The sequence below is a fragment of the Phytophthora sojae genome, assembly GCF_000149755.1.
Source record: "Phytophthora sojae unplaced genomic scaffold PHYSOscaffold_3, whole genome shotgun sequence".
In the NCBI taxonomy this organism is placed as follows: domain Eukaryota; phylum Oomycota; class Peronosporomycetes; order Peronosporales; family Peronosporaceae; genus Phytophthora; species Phytophthora sojae.
Genome location: NW_009258117.1, coordinates 10739723 through 10752532, shown reverse-complemented (window position 1 = coordinate 10752532; position 12810 = coordinate 10739723). Strand labels below are relative to the sequence as shown.

Here is a 12810-nt window from a genome sequence, read left to right as displayed (position 1 = left end):
ACGTTTTAGTTGCTTCTTGCCTTGCGTCAGTCGTTGCTTAGAATTCACCAATGTTTTCGCCTTCTGTGTTAGTGTTGATATTTTTGCACGTATCTCATTTTCGCCCGGTAAGTTGTAACGCCGATGATATTATTCCGCCAGCACTTCCAGCATGCCCACAGGTCCGAGCTTATTACTAGGATCTGCTTCACCTTGTTTGAAAAGTTCTTCAACATCTTCTTTGTATATGCTTATATATTTTTCGCCATACGTAAACCCCTTTTTCGGTCGCGTACCCAGCCCAGTAGTAAAACAAGTCGTTTTCGAGCGCCTAGTCTGCAATCTCTAGCGACATCGACCAGTTTGGATGATAACTCAACTGGCGCCACAATCTCCCCGTAGTCACCGCCACTTTGCATATTTATGAGACAGCGTTTAGCATAGGCCTTGATATTTTTCTCGGAATAGCTACTGATATCGCTACTCATATTCGCCGAGGTATGCTGGTAGGTCGATTGGACCGTACGTTCTCGTCGAAGTAGAAGTTTGCTGGACCAAGTTATCTGGATTCCGGTGATATACCCAGTGGTGCGAGTTGGAAGCCCAATATTTCGATGATCAGATGAATTAATTGCGTCTTCTTCAGAATCGATCGCATCTTCCTCATCCATATCACTATGACACGCAGGATTCACGGTTACGTCAATTCCGTTCCCCACTCCCGAATATTCGTAAATCTTTAGTGTGAATGGCGCCCACGTGTGCGGGTCAAAGTGCGACGAACGATTATCCAATTGGGGGTGCTCAAAACCAACGTCATTGAACCTGGAAACAATTTTACTTAGCGATTTCGAGACAGGATTAACTACCGAGCGTAGTCGTTCCATACTTCCTCGATCAAAATCGACCAGCTCTGCCAAAGAGTTGGGCATACCTCCATCAGCGTTGAGAGCGGTAATCACCTCAGCAGGGGTTGTACAGTTGTGCCCCTGACGCACCCAATTTTTTTATCTTACGCATCGCAGTGGCGAAGTAGCCATCTAATATGCACTTTCCATCCTGTGTCTCGGTGTGAGCAAACCGCAACACTTCAATTCCATGCGAAGCGCCCAAGAGAGGCAGTAGCAGTTTAACAAATGGGTTTTGGTAGTTCGTAGCGTTGTCAAATTGGAAAATAACTCGTTTGATAAAGGGCAGTTCCCGCTTGATGGCCAGTAAAATCCCCTCAACCAGAGCAACAACATCTTCTTTATCCTGCTTATTATCTGCATTGGATATTTGGTCCAGATATACCTTAGTTTCTCTTGTATCTCCATGAACAAGGTCATTTGTCCAATACCGAACGAGTGCTCCGTGTTGCGACAAACCGCGTTTACCATAATGATCGACAGTTTTTTCACGGTAGTACAGGGGCTCCATTTTCATTTTGAAATCAACAACAACAATTGCATCACAGGACCCTTGCTCTGCTCTACATTTTTCCTTGATGCTATCGGCGAGTTGTTGAAGGGCACGCTGTTGATTAGCCACTCTCACTGGATGTCCCAAGTACAGCCCGATCTTCTCGTATGCGTCCGTCACTACGTCCAGCGTCGTTGCGCCCGGTGCGGTTGCTTCTAATTGTTGCAAAAGATCATCAAATATAATGTCCATTGCCTCGCATTGACGGCACGACACAATGCGCTGATTGTTGTTCAGTACGTTTATATCGGCTGGTAGCGTTCGATCTGGTTCCATCAACCCGAATGAAATGGAGTGCCGTGGACAGCATCCCCCATAAGCAGTATCCGGTTCATACACTTGTGTTCCCCCGTATTTGAGCCACTCATGAAGTATATCAAGTCTTCGAAGTACACCTGCACTGGTTTCCGGGAGCAGATCACAAACAATTCGCCTTAGCAAATCAAAAGTGTCGTAAACGAGAAAACCTGTCACGTAGTTTACAGCAGTCCGAGGCTGGGTACTACCGTGAGTTAGGATGGGAGCTAGGCTATAGAATGTCCGACGAGAAACTTTAGCGCGGTCTTGGTCACGAGACTTGTAGTTATCGAACATTACTTTCACAGTCTTGCGCAGCTGGATGGCAGGCACAGCAACATGCTCACCCTCTAGTTTAATATTTTTGGTTCCCCACGACAAGAATGAAACATTATCCATGGAGAGTATGTAGTGGGCTGCCTCATCATCAATGCAGGAGTCAAACTTTTGTCTGGCAAATTTAGTTGTGTCCAACGCGCCTTCATCCAAAAGAATATCGAGATGTCTACCGCCTGCAGCATACAATCCCCGACCTATTGTTGCCCGATCGACATCAACTGTAATCTCTCGTAAGATTTTCAGTGAGTATGATCCACAAAGAATTGCGCGAATACTTCGATACTGAAGTGAGCCTCTGCGAGTTTTTGCAAGCACATTTGCCGAATTCACGAGTATGTCGGCGTCGGGGGCATTCTTGGGTCTCACCCAACCCAAAAAGAGCTCCAAAAACTGCGTTGCCGACTTAGGTCCACGTATGACTTCTGCTACGCACTGTAACAGTCTCAAAGCCAGGTTCATTGCAGCCGTTCTCGGGTATGCTTCGTCAGATGAGTGTGAACCCACTGTAGTCCAAAATTCAGCAGTGGACCGAATTGTTGGCGGGTTAATGAGCACCGGAGTTGGAGTCAGAATAGGTGGACTTACGAACATACTATCGATTTGGCCCAACGTAGAGAAACGAGCGAGGGAGAAGGAGAGTCCAGCAGACTGAGAATCATGAAGGAGAAGTTAACACGATCGATGATATGGATCTCTCGTTTGATTCCCCTGTTGAGTTAGTTCCCTCGGCACCTCTGTGGAATAGCACCCCACGATATGTCGCGCCAGAGAACGAGTGACGGGAAGTGCCGGGAAAGATGGCAGTCGACGAGACGGATGGAATACGACGCGTCGGAATGGCCAGCGATGTTAACAAGATGATGGGCCGTGTGACACGCATACCGGCGGCGGAATCAGGCTAATTCTGGCTGATTCGACGAGCCGGTTCATACGCCCGGTCATGCAAAACCCGTCGACCCCAAAAACCCGTCGACCCTCAACCCCGTCGAGGAAATCCCGTCGAGCTCAAGTTGTGATTACGTTACGCAAATCAGGTTGAAGAGCGGTAGTGCAAGCACGACAGAAGATAGGATAGGTACAGAGCGATAGGCTTAGCAAGCAGTAGCAGTAGCAAGGACATAGGATAGGGTAAGGACTCAGTCCCGAAATTTCTCTGAACCACTCAGACCTCTCCCTTCCGGAAGATCGCCAGGTTCTTGAGAACCACCAAGCGTCGGCAAGCAGAGCCGCAAGGAATACGCGGCCCCCCGTCGCTCGCTGGCTCGGGCACTCACCCCCCCCCTCCTCAAACCCCGTGTCGGAAACGAAGGCACGTCAAACGTGTACCGGTTAGGAGGCGCTCGATAACGCGCTGCCTAGACGAAGGACCGCATGGCCTGATAACCGCTGTGCACAAGACCCCACGTCGGCCCGATAACGCCACGCAACAAGCCCCCTGGAAACGCCGGCCCGATAACGCCGCACGCCCGACGGGATCTCCGAGGAAACGCCGGCCCGATAAGTCCGCACGCCCAAGGAACAACCGACGCCCTAACACAAGGAACAAGCGTCCACTCAACCCCCCAACTATGAAGCTTGCGAAGACTTGGGCTCTATATTCGAAGATACGGTACTCAAGATCCGGGAAATTGCCCGTCGCGACCGCAGATTGGACGCGTCGGGTTTGTGCGAGGACGACCTCCGCGATTCTGTGAGGCCGCTACTCCACACCTCCAAGCCCGACATAGTTTCCGGGAAGCGACTTCGCTCCCCCGCCGAAAAGACTACAGATCAGGAGAATTGCACCGCCTCCTACTTCGTCGTCAGAGACGTGGAACTCCAGGAGATTCTGGATCCACCTCCAAGATGTACACCCAGAAGTGGAATGCTGTGTCACGGAGGAACACGACGAGACCCTAGGCTTTCAGATGCTTGTTGCCAGCATCACACCGAGCGAGCGCGTAACGACGAGTACTACCACAAGAAGAACAAATCGAAAGTGAAGCTTTCCCCCGAAGCGACCATGCTGCGGGAGAACATCCCGGAAATGCATAAAGACATCCTAGAATCGAACGATCAGTTCGAGCGCGAAAAAAAGCCCGTCCAGCAGCCCTAGCGGCGAAAGAATCGAAGTTGTTAACTACGTCGCCTCCCTCAGATGCAATTCTGAAGGAGATCACTAAGAACCGCCTTGCCTTCACGATTAAGCTGTCTAAACTCATGCGACAGAAGTTCGCCATGATCGACGATATGGCGTGGACCCACCTTTGGTACCGATGTGTGCATGCATCTGTAGCAAGCGCCAAGTACACCTTCGCGACTAAGAGGAGAAAAAAGACTGGTGCGGAGGCCCCAACCTCTCGAGAGTCGATGCTGGCCAGCATGGAGACGCTAAAAGGTGAGAAAAAATGCTCCCTCACTTGATGTCTCACTTGCATGGCCTTTTTCGAATTGCTGCTCCTAGCAGCAGCACCACACAGCTTTGACAAAGACTACTGGATCCAAACCCTGGCAGGCAGCCACGTTCCCTGGCTGCTAGCGCCAGGTACGCGCCTATTTTACCCGACCACACTGTTGGCGCTGTTGCGCTCAGAGTGTGGAGGCCTTGTCCTCCAACGACTGAGTTCATTGGAGTGGACACGCGAGATAGTGGCCACTCTGCTGGAACTCCGCAACTCAGACTTTTGGTTGGCTAACGAGACAGCGGTCCTGCAGATGGAATACAGCGATGATGAGCCAAAACTAATGTTTGGACCCCTCTATGGCAGCTACTAAGGCCTCATTAACGTGGGACAATGTGTGTGAACACTAATGGTGTCAAGAGAAACGGAGGCATGCTGATAGAGAAAACTCTGTCAAACTATCATGTATCCTGCCTGCATGAAACCAAATTTCCCAACATTCATCACGCTCAAAAATTTGAATTTCTACTCCGAGCAACGTACGACTGCAAACTATTCGTGAGTGATCGCAACTCCGTCGAACCCACCACGGCCCACCCACAAAGCGGAGGAGTAGCAACTATCCTACACAGTGATTTCCCCGGATTTGACTCTGCTGAAGAAGTAACTGAATGGACTATCCCAGGACGATACCTCGTTGTACGGGTCCAAGTGGGCAACTTGTCGCTTTATATTCACAACATGTACGCTCCGGTAGACCCAGTAGAAAACAAAGCCTTTTACGACGATCTTCTCTCAAGGACTGTGAATACGACTGACGTTCACTGGGTTGTAGGAGACCTCAATGTAACACTAGACCCGACTAAAGACTCACTCACAGCGTCAACGCGCCACAACCGTTCAAGGCGGAGCGCCAATGAGTGGTTGGCAGGATTGGAGGTGGCTGACTGCTGGAGAATACAACATCCGGTGGCGCGAGTTTTCACGGGGCCACCGCCACGCAAAAACCTGTTATACTATTGCCTCATATTAGAACGATTCATGACGAAATATGTTGACACTTCGAGATACCTTCAAGTACCGCATTCTGGAGACCATCAAGGCCACAGTGTAATTATCAACCATGTGAAACAAGAGAGGGGGAAAGGCTATTGGCGCCTCCCTTCGAAACTACTAGAATACCCTCTAGTTCAGCAAGCAATACGAACGGAAGCTAAAATTTTACTTCCTGAGATCAACAACGCTATTAATCCGGGTCTGGTGTGCAAAGGCTGGAAGAGGCGTATCGTAGCCCAGCTCAAATCGCTCCAAAAGGTAAAAGCTTTGCAACAAGACCAAGGGCTTCGAGCGGCGGAAAACCATATCGAATCTACTATGAGGAACTACGCGGAGAACCCCTCACCGACAACAAAACAATTTTATGACGAAGCAAAAACCTGGTGTGGCGAGTGTAAGGAGCACGTATATCGACTCCAGCAGGATTCTTCTTTTGACTTGCACGCATCCAAAATGGAGAACTCGTCAGCAGCTTTTTTTTCGTGCCCCTAAGTCCCTACTGCGGTCCGTGGGTGTTTCCTCCGTTAAGTTGGATACCGGGGAAATTTCAACAAATCCAGGTCGGATTAAGGAGCAATTTCGAGCACATTGGGGTACAATTTTTGGAGACCCAGGGTGTCAGCAAGACGGAACTACAACAAACACCAAGAAACGACAAATGCTTCTGGACTCCATAACCAAGGTACTGCCAGACGAAGCTAGAGATGTACTTGAAACTCCTGTCACGGCCCACGAACTGAGCAACTCGATTAAACACATGAAAGGAAACTCGGCACCTGGACTGGACGGGCTCACTGCTGCTTTCGATCAGACCGCACCGGAACTGTTTGGAGAAATTTTGTGTAAAGTTTTCCAGTACCAGCTCGAACGCGGAATATTACTTCCGTCGCAACGAAGGTCATGTGTCACTCTATTATACACGAAAGGAGACCGAAGTGACCCAGGCAACTACCGGCCGATTACTCTGATGTCCGTGGACGTCAATGTTCTGTCCAAATCCCTCTCCTATCGCCTGCAAGACGTGCGGCCAACTCTCATTCACACCAATCAAAAGGGTTTTGGGAAAGGCAGATCTCTACACCATCAGGTTCGCCTACTGGACGACCTACAACACCACGCATCGTTTACGAACTCATCTGCTCTAGCGCTCTTTCTTGACTTTGAAAAGGCTTACGATCGAGTCATTTGGGAATATTTGTCTCTAGTGCTCGCAAAACTTGGGTTTGGGATTTATTTTATCTCAATGATCCGACTGCTGTATAACAAACCGCTGGCAATTTTTGATGCTCAATGGATTCCTACTCCGTCCGCTGGAAACGACCCGACGAGTGAAACAAGGAGACCCTCTGTCCTCGCTTCTGTTCCTGCTTTGCATTGAACCTCTCGGTAATCTTATAAGCGCACGGCAAGACTTGGGTATTTGCATATCCGGATCAACACAAATTACAGGACTATATATCGCCGACGACTCGACGCTGGTCTCCAGTTGTATTCGCGGAATTTGGAAGCAACTTGAACTTATCGAGGTCTTTATCTGAGTGGTGGAGATCCACCTGGCTAATGTCGCACAAAACACAGTGGCTACCTCACGGAAAACACCCCAGCGCGATGAGACCATTATGGGCTGCCCCTATTTGTGCTTTCTCTATAAATCGTTCTCGGGTTGGCCAGTACCCAAATTTGAGGTAGATATCTCGTAGACTCCCATAGGACTTCCGATGTGCCAGTTGGAGTCGGTAACTTCGCCTTGGTTCTGCAACAGCTATAACATTTCGCTTCCTAGCGGCTCGCGTTTCGTACTGTAGCAGTGGGTTTTTGGAGAGCCTGGATGCGCAAGATCTCTTGTTCTCCCAGGAACGACAGAACCGATGGCTAAAAGGCCTGTACAATGAACTCACCCATCAATTCGAGCGCATCAAAGACCTGTTTGTCGACACAAACAGCATGACTATCGACCTGCGCTTTGTCCCGAATATGGGCGTCCGGCAAGCTGCTAAAACAAGATTGTTTCCGTTTATCCCTCGGCCCCCACTAAAACAACTTCTTCATCCCCCGTCGTTAGATCCCGACATTCATCCCATCTGCCGCGATCTTAACGGGACAACGCATGCAGACGTACATCGATTCGCCCAATTCAGCAAACACCATCGTCACCTGCTACTACCAGTGTATGACGACCTTCAAATGCGGATTGCTCTTCGTCTTCTTTCAGTGTAATCGCGATTCTGGTTCCTAAAGCATCAGATTCCCGACGTACAGCAATGCCCCTACCCAAACTGCACATCGATTGAAACTACGAAGCACCTCTTCTGGGAATGCCCCCATTTAACAAGGACGTGGCAACTCATGTGGGAAGGTTGGAGTATCTTCTTCACAAGCAACCTATCGTGGACGTCACTAATTCTCCCCCACAAGTTACGAGTTAACAAACGCTGGTGTAGTCATCAAGACGCGATTCTGCGCCTGTGGAATGTGTTTCGTTGCGCTACACTTCACCACCAGTGAACAGAACGGAACTACATCTGCTTCGAAGACGGAGAACCGGACCCCATGCCCACGGCAATTTCAAGCATTCATTCAGCATTTTGCTGCCACTACCGCAGACTACTCCGGATTTCCAGCCCCGACATTCGTAAAGAATACGAGCGTGTTCTGCGACAATTACGGCAGTCCAAGCACTTAGGCGCGTTCATCCAAAGGAACGCAACCAACTTTCACACACGACATGTACAACTTCGTCTCACATACCGCACCGGCGTGGTGTTTCGCACAGTGGTGGATTAGTTTTATTTTCATTATCTAGTACGACTAGTACCAGTACATAGTATCTGTCCAAATCGAGAAGGACATTAAATCGGTAATCGAACCATTCATCACTATCGATTTGGCCCACACGTGCTATAACTGGTCTTGGAGTTCTCAACAGATTTACATTTGATGGAACAGGGTTTTCAACAGAGACGGGTTGGGTGTGAAAGATCTCATCAATTTTGTTTTGGACGTGGCTACTTTCTGCATCGGTGTCAGCACTTATCTCCAGTTCACACGTATAATCCGTAACGCAATCATTTTTCCGCACGCTACCACCACGAGTTCCAGCTCCTTCAAAAGTAATCGAGGGTGTCATTGAAAAGCGTTCACAAGAGCATCCTCACTATGGACAGCTACAATCCCTGGCAATTTCTTTCTTGTATGGTCTTCATTTTCAACTGCGACTTCTTCATTTTCAACTCCGACTTGCTCACTTTCGTTAGAGCAACCTACGGTCTCACATCGTTGGCTACATTCGTCGCCTAAATCGCCAGAGGAACTCGCTGTTACTTATCTCGCCTTGGTTTGCTTCATCTGCCGAGGGAAAATGTTCCCCAAAATCCTACCATGGGCGCCTAGCACAAGTGAGCGAAGGGCACGTCTACCAGCCAGAGGCTGGTACACAATCTCCAACGAACGTGAACTAGAATCTCAATTACAATGACGTGAATCAGCATTCTCCTCCGTTCCAGTACACAAATCCCAGGGGACGAAGTCGTCTTGCCGCTTATCACTCAGACTGGAGTCATCATGTTGTTCATGTACAGAAGACGAGGGCACGCGAGGGTAAGAGTGCGCGCTCCGTCCGTAAATAGCGCTACTGTTATCATGTGTAACTTGTTCTCTAGTACGTAGAGCTCGTGCGACGCGAGATGCAGCAGCAGCGGTCATCGTGTGTGTAACGGGGTTACATGGAATAGTGATCCTGTCACTATTCAGGGATGGCTACATCGGTCACTCCCCTGGATAGTGACCCAAGTGGCCTCAGAGCCAACAGATACATTTTGTATGACACAAACTATAGGGAACTTAGGATTTGTATGCAGGCCAAATCTATACCAACCTATAAATACATTCAGTCTTAGATCTACTGCTTTTCAAGTCAAGTCGTCCCCTTCAGACCAGGGACACGTGAACGGCTGTTCACTTGGAGTTTGTATACTCCTGCTTCCTCTGTTAAGAAGTGCTGTGTGCCCCGTCACACTTGGTAGCACTTGTAGTCAATCCTACGCCTACGCGGGTAGATTGGACTACCTGAATCCTCTGTGTCTCATCGAGTGAGCCAAGATGGATCGGACGGAGTTCCCCATCCGAACGACTCGCAGTACGAGTCCGTTCGTAAGATGGCAGGCATCTTTGGGACAGATGCCCTGCGAAGCTTAGCGGCGGCGACGCCGGCTGAGCAGGTTGAGCGTATCAACGCGTTCGACACCTACGAGCGAGGGCTCATCGCCCACGTTCAAGGGCTGCAGGCCACTGCGGCCGCGCCGTAGCCGGTGCAACCGAAGCCCCTGCGGCTGAAGGTTCACCCCTTCGAAGGGAAGGAAGGAGAAAACCTTCACTTCTGGGTTCGAGAGGTTGAGCTCGCGATGGACGCGGCTCTCGTCTCGGTCGAGCGACTCCGTGTCGCCTTTGCGCTCTCCAACCTTAGTGGTCGCGCTAAGAGTTGGGCGTATACGCGCGAAGCGACGACGCCTGGATGCTTCGCATCATGGTCCCAGCTGTGCGAGTAGCTGCGGGCCGCGTTTTTCCGGCGAACTACGAGTACCGCCAGCGTTCGCGCTTCCTCGCCTGCAAACAAGGAAGGCGCGAGCTGCATGAGTACATCCAGGAGATGTGAGTGCTCACTGCCTCTTTGGTGGGGAACTCTCTGCCTGAGCACATCAAGGTGACCGTGTTCATGGACGGTCTGCGTGTCGGTCCTGCCCGCACGCAACTGTTCCGTGTGCAAGCAAACACTATGGAGGAGGCGATTCAGATCGCCCTCCAGGAGGAGTACAGCCACAAGCAGGCTCGTACCCCCGCCACGGTATGGCAGAGCAACCCTGCCTCTGGCGGTGCGCCTAATGGTAACTCCGGCAATGGAGCGATCAACGGGCCGGTTCCCATGGATCTGGGCATGGCCGAGCAGAGAGACATTCGCTGCTACGGCTGTGGCAAGCTTGGGCACATGAAACGTGCCTGTCCCGCGGGAGGACCGAAGAAGAAGTTCTCTTCGAAGCCCTTTGGCTCTAGGGGTCGCTGGCAGAAGCCGCGCCCCAGGAACCAGGGGAACGCTGGACACCAGTAGGGGCGGGGCACCCTACTGGGGAAACACTAAGTCTTCATGAGGGGCGTGCGGGTGGCGCACGCCATGGGGACTTAGCCCCTGAGAGTCTCTGTACTCTCGAAGCGGAGAAGGGCAGCGGTGGGCTGCTTGTGGTGCACGCGAGTGTACCGGGATACGATCATCCCTTGAGAATCTTGATCGACTCTGGGGCGTCCAAGAACTTTGCGCGCCGCCAGACTGTCGCACGCAATCGCGACAAGTACGCCGATGCGCTACGAGACAGCAAAGGCAACGAGCTGGTCTCGGTAAGACTGGCCGACGGTACGGTGGTAGAAGTACCTCGGGTCCACATGGACCTCACTGTCAAGTTCGAGGACTTCGACAGCACGGAGCCGTTCTTGATCCTAGACATGGACGAGTACGACTTGATCCTTGGCATGCCGTGGCTGGAGAAACACGAGCCTTGGATCGACTGGCCCGGCAAGGCCATCGGGGCCAGCCGTCCCCCACGCTCTGACAGAGCTTTGGTGAGTCATGTTCCCACCTATGGCAGCAGCTGGGGCGCCCGCGAGGGCCGCCAGGGCGCAGCAGCGTCTAATGAGTTCTTGGAGTCCGTCGAGACTGACGACAACTCCGACCAGGCCGGACAAGGCCTGAGAGTGGAGGTGCCGGACAGCACCTATCAGGTGGGTAACGTAGGTCCACACGCGGGTAACTAAGTACCGCAGGCAGCAAGGGCTGCTGGAGAAGGCACCGCTGGCGTTGGCGTAGGTAACCAAGTTCCACGCGAGGTCACTCAGACCGTAACAGATGAGGAAGGCACTGTAGGCGCTTCCGATGTGGGTAACATAGTTCCACAGGTGGTCACTCATCCCATAACTGATGCGGGAGTCGCTGGAAGCGCTCCTGGTGTGGGTAACCAAGTTCCACACGGCGAGGTGGGTAACATAGTTCCAACCAGCAAGGCGGGTAACCAAGTTCCGCTCAAGAATATGGGGGGTAACATAGTTCTGCTCAAGAACAAGGCGTCCGCGCAAGATCGAGAAGATCGGTGGTGCTGCCAAGGCGGCGCCACGAGACGAAGACACCCGAGGGTCACGTCGTAAGCCGGGCCTAGTCGCATGGTCGACGACGCCAGCCGCCGGCGACTCCGAGCCTCCAGCCAAGGCTCCAGCCGCCGAAGAATGTTATCACATCTTTGGTGGCGTGACCGGTCGTCGGGTCAAGGCAGGAGCTGTCGAGCTTACAGCTCTGCCCGAGGTTTCAGAGTTACTGAACCTTGAGGAGCTCGCCATGGAGGACTTCTTGGCCGAGCTAAAGGCCGGGGAGATCGCAGAGTTGGTTCTCCTCCGACCGCAGTCCACGTCGGCCGGGTTGAACTCGTCCTCGGTCATGGACCAGGCAGTCCTGGAGGAGTTCCAGAGACAGCGCGCGTCGCGCATGGGCTCTGAGATTCTTAAGAACCCCCGGGACCCGGTGTACCCCTTGGTGAAGGAGTTTGAGGACGTGGTGTCCAAGGATCCACCGTCCAATCTCCCTCCGGACAGGGGAATCAGGCACGAGATCGATCTCGTGCCGGGCACGAAGTACTGTGTCACGAGGCAATGGCCTCTTCCCCGGGAGCAGTGTGAAGTCATTGATGCCTTCTTTGCCGCCAAGGCGAAGGCAGGCATGGTGCGGGAGTCGAAGTCCCCGCACTCGTCGCCTACCTTCTGTGTTCGCAAACCGAACGGTTCATGCTTATAACAAGCTGAACAGCGCGACAGTGCCTGCGCAGACACGATCCCGCGCAAGGACGTGTTGCTCAACAACATGGCCGGCTGCACGCTGTATAGTGCGCTGGACCTGGTGGATGGATACTACCAGATCATGATGCGCGAGAGCGACATCCCACTCACGGCTGTGAGCACGCCGAGCGGTATGCTCTGGGAGTGGCTGGTCATGCCTCAGGGGCTTTCTAACGCCCAGGCAACGTTCAAAAGCTTGGTCACACAACTGTTCCGACCTTTGCGTAGACGTACTTTGACGACATCTTCGTCCACAGCCGTACCGAGGCAGGCCAGACGGCCATGGAGGTGCATCTCCAGCACCTTCGACGTGTGTTCGAAGTCATGAGGGCGAACAAGCTGTACGCCAACATCGACAAGTGTGTGTTCGCAGATCAAGGTCCTGGGCTGCTTCGTCAGCAGCGCCGGGGTCCGGGTGGACCCGGAGAAG

The 12810-nt window shown here is 52.0% G+C and overlaps 2 protein-coding genes across 2 annotated transcripts; one reads left to right on the top strand and one right to left on the bottom strand.

Moving 5' to 3' along the window:
• Positions 1-1371: 1371 nt before the first annotated feature.
• Positions 1372-1578, bottom strand: PHYSODRAFT_455482 (hypothetical protein; the record flags this gene model as incomplete). The annotated part of the gene is made up of 1 exon (XM_009527183.1): positions 1372-1578. A coding segment is annotated over one exon (207 nt), but the record flags the coding sequence as incomplete, so codon positions are not given.
• Positions 1579-7730: 6152 nt separating this feature from the next.
• On the top strand, positions 7731-8018 carry PHYSODRAFT_497120 (hypothetical protein; the record flags this gene model as incomplete). The annotated part of the gene is made up of 1 exon (XM_009527182.1): positions 7731-8018. A coding segment is annotated over one exon (288 nt), but the record flags the coding sequence as incomplete, so codon positions are not given.
• Between the last annotated feature and the right edge of the window lie 4792 nt (positions 8019-12810).